General features: G+C 43.7%; 1 protein-coding gene across 4 annotated transcripts in view; it reads left to right on the top strand.

Moving 5' to 3' along the window:
- The window catches only part of wwp2 (WW domain containing E3 ubiquitin protein ligase 2), a 74,175-nt gene extending 65,410 nt beyond the window's left edge, over positions 1 to 8,765 (top strand). For all 4 annotated transcript variants that reach the window (XM_085778291.1, XM_085778294.1, XM_085778292.1 and 1 more), the window contains 8 exons: positions 1,287 to 1,446; positions 3,413 to 3,546; positions 5,543 to 5,683; positions 5,772 to 5,892; positions 6,482 to 6,586; positions 6,679 to 6,775; positions 7,157 to 7,229; positions 7,997 to 8,765. In XM_085778291.1, coding sequence (XP_085634417.1) covers positions 1,287 to 1,446; positions 3,413 to 3,546; positions 5,543 to 5,683; positions 5,772 to 5,892; positions 6,482 to 6,586; positions 6,679 to 6,775; positions 7,157 to 7,229; positions 7,997 to 8,096 — 931 coding nt within the window. In that variant the 3' untranslated portion in view covers positions 8,097 to 8,765. The remainder of the gene's footprint in view (positions 1 to 1,286; positions 1,447 to 3,412; positions 3,547 to 5,542; positions 5,684 to 5,771; positions 5,893 to 6,481; positions 6,587 to 6,678; positions 6,776 to 7,156; positions 7,230 to 7,996) is intronic.
- Positions 8,766 to 21,191: the final 12,426 nt, after the last annotated feature.

Here is a 21,191-nt window from a genome sequence, read left to right on the forward strand (position 1 = left end):
TTGTGGGATGTGTGTAAATATGTTAATGTGTGTTATGTTCTACCTCTGTCCAGAGCAGGTTAATAAAAGTTTTGTTTTCTAAAGCTGCTCTGTTGTTTTCAAAAGCCTGATTAAAGAGAGACCAGTGTCTTATTCTCATTAAAGAAATTACTTCCTCATGTTTTGGGAGAAAAGTGTTTTCACTTTCTTCGCAGAGTTAGATGAGAACTTGTCTTTTGCGTAGCTGTTCAACACACAACTAAAGCCATCAGACCGTTATCTTCTCATGCAGACTGGAGGCTGGGGGGCACTGCTGGACAAACTGTCCCGTCCACCCGTCACATGTTACATCGGCTCCTAATCCAAAGCAAAAACAACGATGTATGGTTTTATGTGAAGTTGCATCCTCAAATCCTCACTAAGAGGTTACCAGGCAACCAGCAGAGTCTGTGGACACACATGAGACGGGATCAATACTCTCTTTTAAACTCTCATTCAATGCAGAAAAGTCAAACTGTTCCCTATAAACCAGAGGCAGTGATGTAATCTGCACCAGTGTGTTTTTCAGGGTTAATCAATAAAAGATTAAGTGGAAATATTATTTAATTGGCACAACTGCCTTTATTAAGTCAGGCGTAATGAACAAGAATGACATGAATCAGGCTAAAGTCTGGCAGCCTCTTCTTCCGCATATTTGTCTCTGTTGATATGTTGAGTTAAAGAAGGAAGGAGAAAAAACAAACATGGATCATAAAGTGATGGCAGCACAGACACAAGGCTACAGACTCAGTAGCAGTTCTGTCCATCCCATAGTTGCTCTCTTCACCTCACTCATCCTAACGTCCTGTGACTAAGGCTCAAGCTGCTCAGGCAGTGATCAGTAGAAGCTGGAAAAACCTGTAGTATCCAGGTTTGTTGGTCAGAGACAGATTCAGATGCACAACAACATTCAAACAAACGTGTGGTTTTTTTGGTCATTTAAATTATTTATCATACTGATCATTTTCTGTCTTGGATCAAATATTGAATGTGATAATTGTTTTGTCCATTGTGTTTTGCTGTTAACAAATTGTGTTCTGTGTTATTTTCATACATCGGCCACTAAAATGAACTTAACCGCTCCTGAAAGCAGCTTTTCATCAAGATGACTGTTGTTACATTGTCACATCTCAGATTTATCCTGCTTCACGGCTGTTTCTTTTCAAAATATTGAGTGTGTGTGTGTGTGATGGAGCTGAGAAAGGTTTCCTCTCTGCTGTCCCCTGTCCCTCTCCTGTATTGACGCCGTCTGTCCTCTGGCTCTGCAGGGAGTGGTTCTTCCTGCTGTCCCACGAGGTCCTCAACCCCATGTACTGTCTGTTTGAATACGCCGGCAAGAACAACTACTGTCTGCAGATCAACCCGGCCTCCTCCATCAACCCAGACCACCTCACATACTTCCGATTCATTGGACGCTTCATTGCCATGGTGAGCTTCACTTCTTCACAGTTTTATCAAAATCAAGAGTTTTTCTCTCAGGAATGTTCAAGGCCTGTCGACTCAACGGCAACAGGCAGCGTTCTGCCTTTTTCCTTCTTTGTTGTAAAATGAACCTACTGATGAAACTTCAAACTCACTGTCTGTGCTGCAGCAGTTAGTGGAGGGCTTTCTTTCAGAGCAACACATGACTGTTCCCCTCACAAACACTCTGAAACCTAGTCAGTGTAGTGGACCGAACAGCACGGCACAAAAACACACGTTATGGCCACGCCTACAGCATCAGTGGAGTCTCACAGCAACATCCAGGAAAAAATAAATATATATATAATATACACATGACTGTCCCCCTCCCAAACATATATATACAGTGTATATATATACATCTCTAGAAAAAATAAAGAGACCACTCCAAAATGTTGTTAATAAATCAGCTTCTCTACATGTTGCTATGGCAGCAGCCATGGATTCCAGTGTCTATTGAACTCCAACACAAGCACCTCACTCTACTTAGCTGATCACCTGAACCAAATCATATTTAATGAGGAAGAAAGATTATACATTTTAAAAAATTGGGATTATTCCACCAATGTTTATTTCTAAACTCTTCTTAAGTTTAAAAAGTAGTGTTGTGTTGTTTTAAAATGAATATGAACTTGTTTTCTTTGCATTATGCAAGGTCTAATGTCATTTGACCTGTTGCCATTTTCTGCAAATAAATGCTCTAAATGACAATATTTTTATTTCCAATTTGGGAGAAATTTTGTCAGTAGGTTATAGAATGAAACAAAAGTGTTCGTTTTACTCAAACACATAGCTATGAATAGTAAAACTAGAGGAACTGATCATTTTGAAATGGTCTCTTAATTTTTTCCAGAGCTGTATATATATATATATATAGTATACGTATACAGTGTATATAAAGGAAAATATATAATATTATATATCAAGGAAAGGAAATAGAAAGGAATATCATAATATTTCAAGAAAAACTGTTGTATCAGAAGATTAAAGACGTAATATACGTAATAAAAGACAAGACTGAGTTTCTTCACAAACTTTTCAAAGTGTTAATGATGGTGATGAGCCAAAAGTAGTCTCCTTATGAAACACAGGGTCTATGGTGATGCAGGTGCCTCTGTGTCCCACTCCTCATCTCTTAATGAACCACTTTGCCCACATCTGAATGCTCATCTGTTTTCTTGGTAAAAGTATGAACAGACTTCAGTGTAGTAGGATGTGGATGGTGAGGATCCTGATGTTCTCAGTGTTTGACGGTCTGTGTGTTGTCGTGGTCATGTGTGTGTTGTGGTGTAGACCCTCAGTATACACAAGGCCCAGTGTGAACTGTAATGTCTTCTCTCTGGGATCAGATCCAGGAAGCTGCAGGTCCCGTCCCTCCGTCTGACAACCCCACCCCTCACCCACACCATGAGCTCACTGCCGCACCCAGCCCACACCCACTAGCAGCTGCCTACATTTAGTCCAGAAATGCCTTATAAAGATGTTTGTCTCTGCATTCATCCACTCGCTTTACATGTATCTCTTCTCCACCTGCAGTTTTTTTTTACTTTACATCATTGGCCTTTGTTTTCCACTAACACCTTGTGCTGTCTGTAAATCATCGTGTGTGTGTGTGTGTGTGTCTGGTCAGTGAGGATAGCGTAGGACAGAACAAACTGTGACTGACTCAGTCTGTGTTTCTCTTGGCTCGCGGCTGCTCTGTGGTTTTTCAACATTAAACAGCTTCGTCTGGCTGTTTTCTGCTTCTCTAGTTTTACTGTAGCTGTGAGGACGGTCACCTCCTTCCCTCCCTCTCTCACCCTGAATGACCATCACAACTGAATGCCATACCATAACCTCCAACAGCCCATTGAAGCTGTGTGGAAGAACTCTCCACCTCCATATTGTGAGGTTTAGTGAAGTGACAGCGTCTCTGTGTGAATCGTCCCTGCAGGCTCTCTACCACGGAAAGTTCATCGACACCGGCTTCACGCTGCCGTTCTACAAGCGCATGTTGGACAAGAAGCCCACGCTCAAAGACCTGGAGTCCATAGACCCCGAGTTCTACAACTCCATCATATGGGTCAAGTAAGTAACACACAGCAGGTCTCTGAGAGTGTGTTAGTCAGCTGTGGGCAGCCATCGGGTGTATGTTTCAGTGTAAAGCAGGGCTCTCCAAACTGTTTCACTCTGACAAAATCAAAGGTGCTCAGAGCTTCTTGTATCTTATATTACTGCTTACTCAAGCTGATCTCCAAACTAGGGATGTCACCATTACTTGTTTTCACAATTAATCGTGGTATTAAAAGCCACAATTAATTAATCATAATGATTCCTAAATACTGTTACTTTCCCAAAAAGATGATGTTGGAACGTTATTGGCAGATGTGCGCAAAAATAAAGGTTAATGCACAGATACCGGTCCATTTAACTAACGTAACATTGAATTGGTAGGAATTTAAATGTTAGCGTGTCATTTTTAATTAAAAAAACAAAACAAAACAAAAAACGATTAAAATAAACGTCAACATTTGGTATAGATGACAATTTATGACCTGAATATTTCAAACATTTCCCCTGGGGGGTTAATAATTGGTCCTATATTAACAGATACTTTAAATATTTGTGTAAACAATGAGTAATGTGATTATATTTTGACTATGTTTGATTTTACACATTCTTAATGTTGTGAAATTAAAGCAGAAGTAAGCGATCCGGTCGTTTTGGCTAATGCTGCGTTCCAGGCAGGCTTTTGAAACCGTAAGTTACGGCTTCAAGTCACGACTTACGACTTTGTAGCGTTCCAGGCAACCCGTAACTCGTGTTTTTCCGACCTGTTGCCTGTGGAAGTTCACTATAACGGCCACTCGTAACTTCCGACCCGTGAACTCGTACCAGATCGAACTGGTACGCCTTCACAGGTCGGAAAAACACGAGTTACATCACTACTCCAAACCAAATCCGATGATTAAGATCATTAAACAAGTCATGAAATATCAACGTCCAAAACATCTGAAACTCTTGACAAAAACCTGAGTTATGACTCACAGACCTGGGGTCCGTTTCACAAAGCAGGTTTAGTGAAAACTCTGAGTCTGTTAACCCTGAAATGAGGCAAACTCTGGGTTTTCCATTTCAGAAAGGGAGGTAACTCAAACCAGGGAAAGAGGAGTAACTCCAGCCCGTTTCACAAAGAGAGGTAACTGAAGCTCGGAGTCAGTTACTATGGCAACACACTCCGTGAACCTAACCTGGTCGGGAGCAGGTTTTCTCCAACTAACCCTGAGTTTCTCCTTTTTATCTGAAGCTGCAGACTGAAAGCAGCGGCTGACAGGATGTGTAAACTCCGTCAGGAGGATTATTAGACCTCAACTGGATGTTTGATTCTCCATGAGGATTAGTTTGATCGTTCCCGTTGTTCTGCACCGTCAGTTTATCTCAACAACCCTCACATGACACGACACGCACACAGTTCAGAGACAATTGCACTTCTCTCTTATTTTTTTCATAGTAGGTCGATCCACTTATGGATTATTTCCAGGTGATTGATGACTACACGCACATCCCCGTCACGTTATAATGGAGACAAACTTGAACATATCAAACACACATTTGGAGTTGCACCTGCTCAAACACACAATGTTGAATAACTCTCGAGATTTCTTACATGATTCTGCGTCAGCATTCATACGTCACTCCACCGTGAGAAGTGGGAGGGGCGAGGCTTTTGTTTGCTGGTTGCCATGGTGAATCATGTTATCTTTGTTCCATTGATGAGGGCTTTTCATCTCCCCGTAACTCACGGTCAAGTTACTCAGAGTTGAATGAACGAACTGTTATCACCTGTTCTGAAACCCAAAACTCTGAGTTTCCTATCTCAGAGTAGATCAACTCAGAGTTCAGGATTAGACTCAGAGTTTGTTGAACCTGCTTTGTGAAACGGACCCCTGAACACACACACAGTGTCACACCACTACAGAAAGACGTCAATAGAAACCAGACAAGAAGAAGCTCCACGGTCAATTATCAGTGAGTTATCAGTGTTGTAACGTGTGTGTGTGTGTGTGTGCACGTGTGCACGCAGAGACAACAACCTGGAGGAGTGCGGTGTGGAGCTGTATTTTGCACAGGACATGGAGATCCTGGGGAAAGTTTCCACTCACCAGCTGAAGGACGACGGGGAGAACGAGCTGGTCACGGAGGAGAACAAGGAAGAGTACATCAGGTACGGGCCCAGAGACGAGAATGAAAAAGTACAACTGCATCAACAAATGCAAACCACAAAAAGCAACCAGTGTCCCCCTCCCCCCCAGCCTGCTGACGGACTGGAGGTTCACCCGCGGCGTGGAGGAGCAGACCAAAGCCTTCCTGGACGGCTTCAACGAAGTGGTTCCTCTGGAGTGGCTCCGCTACTTTGACGAGAAGGAGCTGGAGGTGAGGAGTGGGCGGGGCATGAGATTCATTATTAAACCATTCATTACACTCAGTGCAGCAGAAGCTCAGTCTGTTCATATATATTTATTTATGTACGAAATAAAAAATCTATCAATATAAAATCATTTTCAGGTCAGTGATTGTCAGCGAATGACACATTTCCTGGCATTATTGAAGAAAGATACACAATTAATTTTATGTGAAGTCCCACCAGACAATAGGCTACTATGTATGTGTATATACACTGTATATAATTTCATTTCATGTTTAAGATGAACACTGTTTGTTTCCTATTTAAACCACTTGGCCATTTGTTGATTGGAATTGGGGTCACAGCCATGGCCAAGCCCCCTCAAAAATTCTAACTTTTAATCACTTTTAATCATGAAGGTTTTTAAGTTGAGGCTGATCAAATTGGAAGTTGATCGGACAAAATCCCTACAACAGAGGGGAAATTGTACATTCAACTCAAAATTGTCAACTTCCTGTTTGTTGTACAGTGTAATTGGGCCCTAAAACTGCAGCTCAAGGTCAGGATGAATGTACATAGTATGTCATCAATAAATACCGTGGTGTCCGTGTGTTGCAGCTGATGCTGTGTGGGATGCAGGAGATCGACTTGGCCGACTGGCAGAAGAACACCATCTACAGACATTACACCAAGAACAGCAAGCAGATCCACTGGTTCTGGCAGGTACAAACACACACACACACACACACACACAGCTGCTGATGCTGAGGTTGATGTGAGGGCTGATGTGAGTGTGCATGCTGGTGTTCCTGCAGGTGGTGAAGGAGATGGACAATGAGAAGAGGATCCGTCTGCTGCAGTTTGTGACGGGAACCTGTCGGCTGCCGGTCGGAGGCTTCGCTGAGCTCATAGGTTCAGTCACAACTCACAACTTCATGTTCACAGCTGGGGGGTGTTGTTGGGCAGTGGGAGATAGTTGCATCACATATTTATGCCCTTTCACTTTATTATTGTCCATCGGTGATTCAAGATTTTCACAATTAAAGCATCACAGTTGTGTTTTTGAGTATTTTGAGTAACTTTTTTCCCTGCCTCCTTATTTTCTCTCTCTCTCTCTCTCTCTCTCTACTGTGCTGTCCATTAAAGGCGAAAAAGCCCCCAAAAATATACTAAGAAAAAAAAAGAGAGAGAGATAGAAGCAGAAAAGTTACCTATTAACATCAGGTATTTCATGATTGTTTACATGAAGAAAGAGGTTTTTAAGACCCTCTTTCTATCTTTTTTACCCTGCAGGAAGTAATGGTCCCCAGAAGTTCTGCATAGACAAGGTGGGGAAGGAGACTTGGCTTCCAAGAAGCCACACATGGTGAGCTACACCTCGTCTGTTACACTGCGCACAAACATGAACTCAAATACTCAAAGAGCCAAGAGGAAGGCCATAACATGTGACTGAAAGGTCCACAATACTTTACTGTTCTCAAAGGTCGATGTTGGTTGTGTTGATGATGCTGTAAATTATGTAAATGGAAGTTGATAAGGGCTTTGATAGATGGTTTGTTTTGGTTAGCTTGGGTTGGGTTGAAGGTCAGTGTTAGCTTCAGTAAAGACAGCTGTGTTTTTATCAGTCATTTGTGTATTTATTTTTATTGCTTTTTTAACAGAAAAAATAGATACATATTAACAAGAGATGGTGGTGCTAAACAGAACAGTACAGGTTTTTTGACAGAGTTTCTTCTGACATGAGACAAACAGGACATATAGTATGTATAAAATAAAAGGCACAACAGCAGAATAGCACTAATTCAGTTTTTAGACATTAAATCGAAAAAAGGTTGCCAGACTTAAAAAAATATTTCCTCTTTGGCAGATATAATATACCTGATTTTCTCCAAGTGTAATACATTTCCCAGTTCTCTAAACCACATTTCAAATGTAGGAGCACTTTCAGATTTCTATCAGTCATTTGAAATGCAGGAAGTATCTGCTCATAGTGACCAATCAAGATTCCCATCCCGATGCCGATGGTGCCTTTAACCTCTGGTGTGTCTGAAGTCACGGAGGGATGTAGATAATGTGGCTCACACAGCTGACTGATGGTGTAGTGACTGGCCCGTCTCCTCCTCTTCCTCACAGCTTCAACCGTCTGGACCTGCCTCCCTACAGAAGTCTGGAGCAGCTCCGAGAGAAACTCCTGTTTGCCATCGAGGAGACGGAGGGGTTTGGACAGGAGTGAAGCAAATAAAGAACAGCTGTTCATTCAGTGGGATAGTTTTTGTTATTTTGCGTTTGTTAATCACAAGACTGAGAGATCACCGCTCATCTACCCCCCCCCCCCCCACCCACCCGGGGCTGGATCATGTTTGTGAACTGAATTTAAAGTGGGTTAAAGTTGTCCAGCGTGCGGCCGATCACTCACTCACCTCAATGCCATTGTGTATCTGCATAGAAATGGTGCGTAAGCCCGAGGGTTTGACAGGATGGCACGTACAGAGAATTATATTTGACTAGAGTCTCACACATACGTCCCTACTCACTGCTTAGAAATGCACTAAAACCCAGGATAATTTTAACATCAGCAGCGACTCACAGCAACAGCACAGCTACCCACAAATGCAGTATAACATATCTACCAGAGAAAAATAAATTTTTTAACATTTTAAAGTGACGAGAGAGTGAGAGAGAGAGAGAGAGAGAGAGAGAGAGAGAGAGAGAGGCGGCGTATGAGAGGAACTGGGTGCATGTATGTCAGTCTATGAGGGGGACAGGGGGCCGTCGTCATGGACTAGGACACCTCTGATACAAAGGTCACAGAGATGAGACGTTATTTTTTATTTTCCTGTTAATTGTGAAATTAGCATTTTTCTCCTGTACATAACTAAAATAAATGAGATTTCAATCTTGAGCTGTCTTGATGCTTCTTTTGGTGGGATGTGATGTATACAGGCTTTTAACACAGATAAGTTGTTTTGACCACATTATTTACAGCGTTTTGGCTTATTTTTCAAAACAGTCTTTACACATTTCAAACTGTAAGCACAATACAAACAATACAGAATTCTAGTTTACATCCAGAAGTTTACATCCTGGTAGTCTCGTTGGTCTGATCAGACATTTTTGTCAACACTGCATTTAGATACAGAAAGTTTTTAAACAAGAATTTTTTTTATGTGATGTGAGAAGAATCTATATTTCTCATATTGTGGGTCCAAGATAGAAGAATTTCAGTGTGATGTGTAACAGCATCATTTATGGAATTGCGTCCAAATATAACACATTTTGGATGCAAATCAACAGAGTAGTTTACGTCTCTCTTTAGATCTTACAGAATGGTATCTAAAAGTAGATTTGGGTCTACTCTTTGCTCTGTAATCTGATAAGAGTAATTAGTGTATATTTTTGGAGGTGTTTTCTCATTACAGCATAATTAAGGTGTAGCCTGTGGTGTGTAAATGGGGTGAAACTATGTTTACTGTCTATTAAAGCATATATTTGTAGTTTTGTCCAATTTAATACAAATTACATCTTGTTACATGTTATTGGTGTAGCATAAAATAAAGTGCTGGATTGAAAATGTTTAAAGGAGACTAGCAGCGTTGAGCCACATAGCAGTAGTAACCTCGGTCATATCATTCCTGCTGAAACACAGAAATGAAAGCACAGACATTGACCCAAAGGTTAATTAATGAAAGCATTATAACTGATCGATACAACTAAAAAACTAGGGGAAAATAAATTACACAGATTAGTTTAGATACATGTCATGCCAGTATATGATATCAACCAATAGGAAACACCCCTAATACACACAATATATGAAAGAAAACAATAACCAAAACTTAACGGCTTAACAACTAATGACCTCACTTTCACTTTATGGTAAATGATAAACCAAACGCTCCTTCTCCCTCCATGTTTTCTGTCAGGATCATCCCTGTGTTCCCCGGGTCCTATGTTCCCCACTTTGTATGGGACCGGGGAACACAGAACGCTTTTTCTAAAAAAGGGTTCTATGTTCCCGCTTTTCCCCAAAAGGACCCAGGAACATGCAATTTTTGTATCCATACCTGGAAGTGGAGTTGTGAGTTTATTGTTTATTGTATTCTTTGGATCCTCATTAGTCTAGATAATGATGCAGACTATTCTTCCTGGGGTCCACATTATATCAAACACTTATTCCAACAATACAGTGTTTATACAAAGAATGACATAAAATCATTTATCCTGAATATATTAACAAGATTATAGAAATGCATATTAAGTAGTACAATGTAAATGAGTTAACATGATCAAGAGGAGTAATATAGTTTTTTACATGATTATAAAATAGTTACATGATTATAGAAGAGTATACATGAGATAACCTCAAGCATAAATGTTCAACGCAGGTGTACTAACATGCTTGAATTCAACTTAACATGATTGCCTAATTTAATAGTAGTCTATTGCAACATAATATTATGACGAAACACAGCTTCTCTCAGTTTAATTTTAAAACTGGACATTCCCGTGGTTGTGATCAAGTGTGAAGGGAGACTGTTCCAGTGAGCTACAGCTCTATACGTAACTGACCTTTTGAGTGCGTTGGTTTTAGGTAAAGGCAAGGTGAAGTTGTTTACTGAGGCCTCTCTAGTGCTATAACTATGTTTCACATTTGTCGGTTGAAGTTGTAAAAACAAGGTATACATCTTTCTTATACGTATCTTAGTTTTTCTTAGTGAGTGACTTGGCATAGCCTATTTTTGCCTATTTTTGTGTGAGAAGTTGAGTTGTGACTTTGAGTGAGAAGTGGAATTGTCCCATTGGTTGGGTTTAGGCAATGAAGAAAGGAGTTGGTTAAGTTTAGTAAAAAGACCAGGTAGAGGCTACACAGGCCAGATAGATAGAGAGAGTCCATCGATACATAACATAGGACCCTTTTTGGGAAAAACGGGGAACATTGATACGCTCCCTTTTCTGTCCATCACCACCCTGTTAGCAATCAATTATCTTCAAAGAATGAAGGACGGAGACTTGAAGAATGTGTCGCAGGACTAATGTTGGTTTCCTCTTATAACCTCCTCAGTCACACTGGTGAGACCAAATAAAAAGCTGTGGATACAGCTGCAGCAGAACACACCAGAGGTATTTTCCACAAGTCAGGGCACATTTGGTGGTTTGGCTGGCAGGATCATATTGATTGAAAATACAGATTTGAATCTAACCACACAAACAAATGCTTCGTGTTACCTCCTCTGTCTCCCTTCGGCTCTCTAACAGTGATTACTGTCTCTGGACTGGGTCTGAGACCACTGGAAGAGGCAGATGTGTCAATGCTAGTATACATAGTAATTATTTTTTAGAAAGAAGCAAATATTCATCCTTTCACTTTGAAAGCCCTTTGCAAAACACTTTTTGCTTCTGAATGTTTGCATGGCAGTAGCTTTACACTGACCAGCTCATACCAGAACCTGCAGGTGATGCTGTATGTTGGTGTTCCACACACTTTTGTGTGTGTGATGATGTAGTTTTTTTTTTTGTCCGCCTAGACACTGGTTCACTTCTTTGCTCTTGATGAGGGTGATGAATTAGAAGACTCTTCATCAGATCTAAAAGAAACATTACAATACTTGTAAACATATTGAGGGAAGGATTCAACAGTCTCTTGTACCAGTGTTGCCCAGATATTAAAATGCAATATATGTTGGCTCTACACACACAGTGGTGAAATCACTGCCATATCTGAGGCTTTCAGCAGTTTTCGCGGGCTGTAATTCCAAACTCTAGGTGCTACAGCCACCTACAGCACCGGAGTATGAACAACAGCATTAGGCTGCAGTAGTGTGGATATTGCTGTTTATTGTATACAATGAATGTTGAATAGAGTTATTTTCATATTGCAATATTACTGGTTATTAATGGTGTTTGAACTAGAATATCAATTTAATATTTCTAGAGCATGATTGGTTCTCTGCAGGCGGTACCAAAGGATTCTGTTGCACCACAAAAATGAACTACGGTATTCCAATAATTAATTTCATTGGATTTTTACGGAATATACAAACCCCTAAAGTCCCTTTGGGATTTTTTAAAATTTATTTTTTATATACATACCTGTTTCATAGCAAACATTTCATAACTTTTCCCCTCTGCTCTTGGGATAACTAATGCAGCCAATAAATATCGCTGTAAAAATAAAACAGAGCTGGATCATGATAAGAGCAGAGCAAACAACCAATCCATATCATTAGAGAAATGTACTGACTTAACTGAACTCATTAATTATTGACTTCACTTCCACTTTCTGGTATGAAGAACAATATCTAACCACTCCCTCTTTCTCCATGTTTTCTGTCCATCACCACCCTGTTAGCAATCAATTATCTCTATCATCAGTGGCTGAACCATTGGTTTCATCAGTCACACTAACAACAGATGAAAGGTGAAGGATGGACTGTGGATACAGCTGCACCAGAGGTATTTTCCACAAGTCAGGGCACATTTGGTGGTTTGTCTGGAAGGATCATATTGATTGAAAATACAGATTTAAATCTAACCAAAAACAAATGCTTCATGTCATCTCCTCTGTCTCCCTCCAGTTCTACAACAGTAGTGTCATAGATTACTGTCTCTCTGGACTGGGTCTGAGACCACTGGAAGATGCAGCTGTGCCATGTCACCAAGGCTCCGTTAAGACCTAACAACTCGAAAGACGTCCATTCAACATTACCATTCTGTGGTTGAAATTAACGCTGAAAAGTATTTTCTTAAATTCATCATAAAATGACCTGGAAACGAACTATGGAAGTGTATTTATGCAGGACATTTTTATTGCTGTTGAAGAACTATAAAACATGAAAATAACACAAAGTGGAAAAAAATCCCAATTAATTTTGAAGGTTTTGGTGCTTATATTTATATTTCTGTAGCTTTATGTATAGTACCAATATTTGTACAATACTTTGTTCTAATTTTATTCAATCAAGTGAAATAGCAAATCAATGGATTCAATGAGGAACTCATCATCAAATGGTAAGAAAGTAACAATTACTGTCCCCATCCTGATGAAGGCACAAATACCAACTATGTTTTATTTGGATGAATATTGACCATTTAACCATAGCCAAATTTCCACATTCAGGTATCAGTATACTCTGTCTCTTTATTTTAGCCTACAACTTAAAGGGACAACGAGGAGTTTCTATTTGGTTATAAAAAAAGTCTCATATTAATGTGGATGAATCACCGCTACCCACACTTGTTAATGGGCCCTTTTTCAATAAATATATCGTTTTGTCTCTATTGTTATTATGTTATTATTAGTGGTGGTGGAAATGCTGGTCGAGCCAACCAGCGTTTCTTTACTTTCGGTTTCGTGGCGAGTCATGAGAATAACGCCGCCGAAGAGCAGAGCAGCAGGCTGCTCAGGGCTATGCTATGGAGGCTAAAGGAATTTCTTGATTTCCCTCATCAAACTCATCAAATAGACAATCCCAACGTGGACAAGTTGTGACCTGCACGATCACCATGCTATGAGATAATAATGGAACGTTACGAAACGGAGCCGTTTTCGAGATAAATACAGGGTAAATACAGAGACTGCTTGCTGAAAAACTGTCCCTGAACGCAACGCGCATCAGCTGTTTTGCATGAATTTACCTCTAAAACAACTCCGTCTTGTAACGTTCCGTTATTATCTCATAGCGTGGTGAATGTGCAGCTCACAACTTGTCCACGACAGCCTTTTGGAGTTGTTGGATTGTGTATTTGATGAGTTTGATGAGGGAAACCAAGAAATTCCCATAGCCTCCATAGCATAGCCCTGAGCAGCCTGCTGCTCTGCTCCGCCGTTCTAAAAATAGCTTGCACCGACAAATAAAGGTAACGAACCTACTGCTATGACTAAAGGGATTATGGCAATGGGCCAATTTGCCAAAATGTTGAACTATCCCCGGGCTGTTAATTACTTGGTGATATCAGATCATGCCACACATACAATGCATGCATGAAGGACTTGCATCAGGCCAGACCTGGCTTGTCTGCTACAGCGTCATGCCAGTCAACAAAACAGTTCCTGTCTAAAATCATGCACAGTCACACTTCACAATATGGACACTTCCATGCAGTCTTTCTTCTGCAGTGTAAACAGTGCCGCCTTCCTTCTGTGGCCTTTTTGAACTTGTTTGCATCTGGCTTTATAGCTACAGGGTAGCAGGTCTGTATGACAGATTTGCCAGCTTGGTGTGGATAGAGTTTCTGTTGTAGCTCGTCTGTTCGGTGGGACAACTATCATGTCTGATGAAATGCCACAAAGTTCAGAAATGAGGGTCTCCAGGAACTTGGAGTGGGTCATGGGTTGTTTCCCTTTTATCTGACTCAGCTCTTTGTGAATGACGTAGGAGTTTGTGGCTACAATGTCTATGAAGTGTTGAAATAACAATTTGTGCCACTCCTTTGACCTTTGGTGCACTGAATAATCTTGGGCCAGCGGGTCTGATGGATCTACACCGGCCCTGTACTTATTGTAGTCTGCCACTGGGGCTGGCATCGGGATCTGTTTGAGCTTCCATTGTCCATCTTCATCTTTCACATTCCTTTTCGCCATTCCACCTGAGTACACAGTATGAATTGTGGAGCACATAGTAACCGGTTTCTTGTCCATCCACTTTACGAAAAGCAGCGGCCCGTCTCTCATCCACCTGATCGTTCCTCTCTTGTCTTTTTTTTTAAATCACAGTTTCCGTCCTGTGGTCCCTATATGTTCCATATGCATGAACCTCCAAAGAAAGAAGCACTTGTGTGCAGGTTCCATGACATCGCCTAGAAAGTGTCTCTGGACATGACTAAGGCTGGAGCCAGGACGGTGAAAAGTAGCCTACTGTGACAGAGTCCCACAAATTTGTAGAAATCCTTGAGACTGATATCACTCCACCTGGATTGTTTCCCTTCATTGATTTTCTTCTCAGCGTTTTTTTTTGTATTGTTACACATGATGTTGACAGATTTTTCATCAAAAAATCTTTTAAACAGCTGAGGGGCTGGGGTCGCTTGGTAACAAACGCTCTTGTACTCCAGGTGTCAGAGCAGGGAAGAAATTTGGGAGGGGCTCAGGCAACATATCTGCTAGTTTTTTTGTCTGCCATCCAGCATCTGATGCTGTTGGTGTTCCACACACTTTTTTGTGTGTGTGTGATGATGTAGATTTTGAATGGCAGCGACCACGTTTTCTTGTCCGCCCAGACACTGGTTCACTTCCTTGCTCCTGTGAGGGTGATGATGATGAAGAAGAAGGCAATTTCTGTGAGGCGGAGGGGATGTACTCTTCATCAGATCTAAAAGAAAAGAAACATACGTGTGTGTGTGTGTGTGTGTGTGTGTGTGTGTGTGTGTGTGTGTGTGTGTGTGTGTGTCTAGTGTCTTCTGGAAACACTTCCGTTGTGCATAGGGATGTCACAATTACTTGTTTTCACAATTAATCGCGGTATTAAATGCCACAATTAATTGATGCAGATGTCAGCAGATGTGGTGCCAAAGTAAAGGTAAATGCGCAGATGCTGGTCCATTTACCTAACGTAGCATTGAATTGGTAGGAATTTAAATGCTAGAGTGTCATTTGTAATTTAAAAAAAAAACGATTAAAATTAACTTAAACATTTGGTATCGATGACAATTAATGACTTCAATATTTCAAACACTTCCCCTGGGGGTTAAACCAACACTAAGGAACTTTTCAACCTTCATATAATATTTTCATAACTTTTGTGATGGTACATCGACTTACAACAGGTTGAATGACACCTCTGTCATGGCCTGAGGGGGTATTAGATCTTCTTATCTATAAGCATGACCGGAGAGTAGACTGTAGAATGCATGAGCATTTAATAGCACTTTGTGATACAGTACAGGGAACACGGGCTCACTCTCTGAGGACTCACACCACAACAACAACAGCAGCAGGACCAAACTAAGCAGTAACCCCCCTGACCTGTGCCTAGAGCTCCCCCTAGTGGGCCACCCCCAAACCCTCTTATAAAGCTCAACTAAATACATAACACTCCTTTCCCCTAGTTAGTGTTCATAATCGTCCCACCCTTTGGGACGAACTCTGGGCCTGCAGGGCTGACGGCGAACAGGCACTGAAGAGGAGCTTGTGGGGCTGCTTGAAGAATGCCCCACTTCCACTGGAGCCCTTGTCTCTCTCCCCCCCGACTGTGACTCTACCCCCTCTTGGGCTCCTTCTCGGGGCAGAGACTCAATAGCAGGCGGGGGCTGGGGAGAAACCCCCTCAGTTACTTCTGGCTCGCGCCCTCTCAACTGGTCCACATGGCGCCGATGTACCTGGCCATCAGGGGCTCTCACACTGTATGACACTGGCCCCGTGGCCCTCTCCACCACCGCAGGCATCCATCTTGCCCCTGTGTAACTGCGGGCAAACACAGAGTCCCTAGGTTGAAACAGCCTCGGCCCTCGTTGTTGGCTACAGGCCTGCTCCTCTTGCTTTGTGCGGACCTCATCCTGCGAGTCCGGGTGCAGGCGATCCAGTGCGGTCATCAGCCGACGACCCATCAGCATTTCTGCGGGGCTCTTCCCGGTCGTTGAGTTTGGTGTGATGTGTTGGGCCAGCAGGAAACGGGCCAACCGAGTCTGCCAGTCCCCGACGGCTATCCTCCGCAGAGCATCCTTTGTAGTTTGCACCATCCTCTCAGCTTGACCATTAGAGGAGGGATGATACGGTGCCGTTGTCACGTGCCTGATTCCATTTCTCTGGGTGAAAACCTTGAACTCGATAGACGTGAAAGCTGTGCCGTTGTCCGACACCAGGACATCAGGGATACCATGAGTAGCAAACAGCAGCCGCAGCATGTTGATGACAGCACCAGAAGACATAGATGGCATGACAGACACCTCCAGCCATTTCGAGTGGGCATCCACCACGATCAGAAATGTCTTCCCCTGAAACGGTCCTGCAAAATCGATGTGGATTCTCGACCACTTCTTGGTGGTCCACTCCCACTGGTGCAGCGGAGCCTTGGGTGGGTTATGACGGGTGAGCTGGCAGGCCTCACAGACTCTCACGACCCTCTCCACCTCTTTATCCATGCCAGGCCACCAGACATAGCTCCTCGCCAGGGCCTTCATATGGACGATCCCTGGGTGAGCATCATGCAGCATTTTCAGGACGTCAGCTCTCGCTGCCAGGGGCACCACCACCCTGCTCCCCCAGAGCACACAGTTCTTGTGTGCAGACAGTTCGTCACGCCGCTGAGTGAAAGGCTGGAAACGCTCCTCCTGCCTCCCTGTCGGCCAGCCATGGAGCAACCAGTGCAACACACGAGACAGCACTGGATCCTTCTGTGTCAGGCTGCTGATCCGTCCTGCGTGGAGTGGAGCCTGAGGGACCATTTCCAGCAACAACACCTCCAGCGGGGGTGGGACCTCAGCCCCTCCGTGAGCCAGGGGCAGACGGCTCAGGGCGTCAGCATTAGCAAGCTTCTTTCCGGGCCTGTAACGCAGCTCATAATGGTACGCACCTAACATCAAACTCCAGCGCAGCATGCGAGGTGATATCATCTGTGGTACCGGCCTGGAGTGATGCATTAGCCCCAACAGCGGCTTGTGGTCTGTGTAGATAACAAACTCTCTCCCCAGCACGTACTGGTTGAACTTCTTCACAGCAAAGACAACAGCTAGCGCCTCCTTGTCAATCTGCGCGTAGTTCCGTTCCGTTGGGGTGAGGGTTCTTGAGGCAAAACATACAGGTGCTTCGCGTCCATCTGGCTCCACGTGGCTCAGCAGAGCCCCAACCCCATATGGCGAGGCATCACAAACCAACACCATGGGCTTTCGCACATCATAATGGGCCAGCACGCCGTCCGCCTGAAGCAGTTCCTTTGCCTGTCTGTAGGCCGCATCGTGGGCTGCAGTCCAGTCCCAGGCTGTATCATGGTCCAGCAGTCGGTGCAATGGTTCCAAAACAGTCGTTTTGCCCTCTAAAAAACAACTGTAAAAGTTCAGAAGTCCCAGGAACGCCTGTAACTCCGTTTTTGTCTTGGGTGTGGGTGCATTCCTGATGGCCTCCACCTTCTCTGTTGTGGGGTGCACTCCCTCCTTGTCCACGCGGAATCCCAAGAACTCCACCTCTGTTGCAGCAAACACACATTTCTCTTTCTGCAGCCGGAGTCCTGCCTCTGCTACCCGACTCAGCACTGCCTGCAGCCTGCCTGCATGTTCCTCTGGAGATTTCCCTGTAATGAGGATATCATCTAGATATGGTTGTACTCCTGGAATTCCTGCCAGCAGGGTGTCCATGAACCTCTGGAAAATAGCCACAGCCGTTGATACTCCAAACTGCAGCCTTGTTGGCCTAAAAAGTCCCCTGTGTGTGTTCATGGTCAGTAGCTCCGCTGCGTTTTCATCCAGGACAAGCTGTTGGTACGCCTGCTTGAGATCCAGTTTTGTGAACAGTATCCCCCCTGCCAGAGAGGAGAACAGTTTGGATACAGGGGGTATACATCTGGGAGTACAGCTGTGTTCACCGTGCATCTGTAGTCACCACAGATCCGGAGGCTCCCATCCTTCTTAGAGATTGGCACAATGGGCGTGGCCCACTTGGAATACTTCACTGGAACCAGGACACCTTGCTCCACCAGCTTGTCCAAAGCCTCATCCACTTTTGGACGCAGCGCGAAAGGGACTGGGCGCGCTTTGAAAAACTTAGGTGCTACCTCTGGGTCCACGGCCACAGAGACAGGTGGTCCCTGGCAAGCCGCCAGCTCCCCAAACACCTCATTGTAATCCTCCAGCATGGACTGTATCGACTGGTGCTGGATCGCATGCACTCCCGTCACATCGATGCCTAGTAGTTGAAACCAGTCTCTGCCGAGCAGGCTTGCTCCTTCCCCTCCCACCACGAAAAGTGAGAGTGTGCCTTTGAAAACATGATACTCGACTTCCACTTGAATCTTTCCTAGCACCTGTAGCTGGGCTTGTGACCACTGTTTGAGCACCCCTGTGACCTGCATAATGGCTGGTGGGTCTGCTGGCCATAGGCTGTGATATGTCTCTTCACTGATCAGTGAGCATGCTGAACCAGAATCTACTTCCATAGTAAGGGGTACTTTGTTCAGGATTACCTTAGCCGTGTACGGCGCCCTCTTGTGTGTCAGCTGGTGTGCGGAGGTATGATGCAGGAAGTACTCCTCCTGGCCCAGGCTTTCCAATGTAACAGCATGTGTCTGAGCCTGAGGCTGGTCCTCAGGCTTGGAGGCAGTATTGGTTTGAGCTTTCTTCATGCAGACTCGTGCGATGTGTCCCCTCTTCTTGCAGAAGTGGCAGACTGCCGTGCTGAATTTACACTCTGAGGGACTATGAAAAGCTCCACAGCGAAAACACTTTTTTTTCACCTCCATCGTAGCCCCCATCTCCTTTTTAATGTCAGCTGTGTGAGTTGTCTTGTGAACTTCCTCTGACTGGGGAGCAGATAGTCCCATACGCAACATACTCGCATTAAGAGCTGCTGTCTCCGCTGCCATAGCCTTCTCCTCAGCCGATTTGAAGGTCAGCGCCGGCTCCGATAACAACTGTCTCTGCAGGGCTGGGTCCCGCACGCCACACACAATCCGGTCGCGGAGCATGTTCTCAAGCTGGTCTCCAAAATTGCAATGCACTGATAGCTTCCTCAGCTCCGCAATGAATGCTGAAATGGACTGACCTGGCTGCTGCTTACAGTTGTGAAAATGAAAGCGCTGCACTATCTCAGAAGGTCTTGGGCTGAAATGGCGCTGGAGACTGCCAATCAGCTCAGCATACGGTACCTCACTCGGTCTCTTTGGAGCCACCAGGGAACGTAGCATGGAGTACGTGGCTGCTCCGCATACACTCAACAACACTGCTCTTTTCTTCTCGGCGTCATCGATCTCATTTGCTACAAAAAAACATTCCAGCCGCTGAGTACTCCTCCCACGAAGCCTCTTTATCCCCAGAGAATTCTTCAATCCTCCCGAAAGTAGCCATGATCTGACAGTGAGTAGCTTCTCTAGTGAAAGTCCGACTTTACCGTGTCCTGTTAGCCGCTTGTTAGCCGTTAGCCGCTTGTTAGCCGTTAGCCGCTTGTTAGCTGTTGCCGTTCGTTCTCGTAACTCGGTCTGCGTGAGTCCTTGTATGTCTCCAAGTCTCTGGAGCGTACACATCCGCCTCGTCGCCAGTATTAGATCTTCTTATCTATAAGCATGACCGGAGAGTAGACTGTAGAATGCATGAGCATTTAATAGCACTTTGTGATACAGTACAGGGAACACGGGCTCACTCTCTGAGGACTCACACCACAACAACAACAGCAGCAGGACCAAACTAAGCAGTAACCCCCCTGACCTGTGCCTAGAGCTCCCCCTAGTGGGCCACCCCCAAACCCTCTTATAAAGCTCAACTAAATACATAACAGGGGGTCTATATCATTATGGTCTGTATCGCCTTCACTGGCACTAAGCAGCTTTGAGGTGAATGGTAGGAACCCGGCTCTCACTTAAGTTTCACTTTCGCGAGTCACGACGAGGAGGGAGCAGGCAATGCGGCACCTTTCCGTCGGATTGTGTATGTGTGTTTACTGAGAAATGATCCGCTGGTAACAGAAACTTAGCTTGGACGTCTTCTGTTCATTTCCATGCACCAGGAGATCAGGATGTTTATGGCGCTACGTGCTGGTGCTCATGGGAAATGGAGTCTTCTTTCAGGCAAAACACTACCACTTTGGGCCACTGGCGCCGCCAAACTCAACCACAATTGAAAGTTCTTTAGTACTGCTTTAAAGGGACAACGAGGAGTTTCTATTCGGTTATAAAAAAGTCTCACGTTAATGTGGATGAATCTCCGCTACCCACACTTGTTAATGGGCCCATTTTCGATAAATATATCGTTCTGTCTCTATCGTTATTTTGTTATTATTAGTGGTGGCGGAAATGCTGGGCGAGCCGACCAGCGTTTCCTTCGTGGCGAGTCATAAGAATAACGCAGCCGAATCGCCGTTTATGGTCGGAACTACGACGGTATGTGAACCTCTTTGAACCTCTGACTTTAATTCTTGATGAATGATAACATAGTCTTGCGCCGGTCAAAGAATTTTACGGTGCGCGCGGAGGCTCATAAATGTAGTGTGAAAACGCTTCGCTTTTCCAAAACTCCTCGTTGTCCCTTTAATAATTGGTCATATTTTAATAGATATTTAAAATATTTTATAATTAGCAATTTTCTATTTGATTTTACACATTAATAGTAATACCGTGATTATTTCTCTGACAATAATCATACCAAAAAAAATCTATTATCGTGACATCCCTAGAACTTGTGCATCGTATGT

This window comes from Trachurus japonicus, chromosome 6 (genome assembly GCF_045865225.1).
Source record: "Trachurus japonicus isolate A0001 chromosome 6, Traja_1.0".
Taxonomy (NCBI): domain Eukaryota; kingdom Metazoa; phylum Chordata; class Actinopteri; order Carangiformes; family Carangidae; genus Trachurus; species Trachurus japonicus.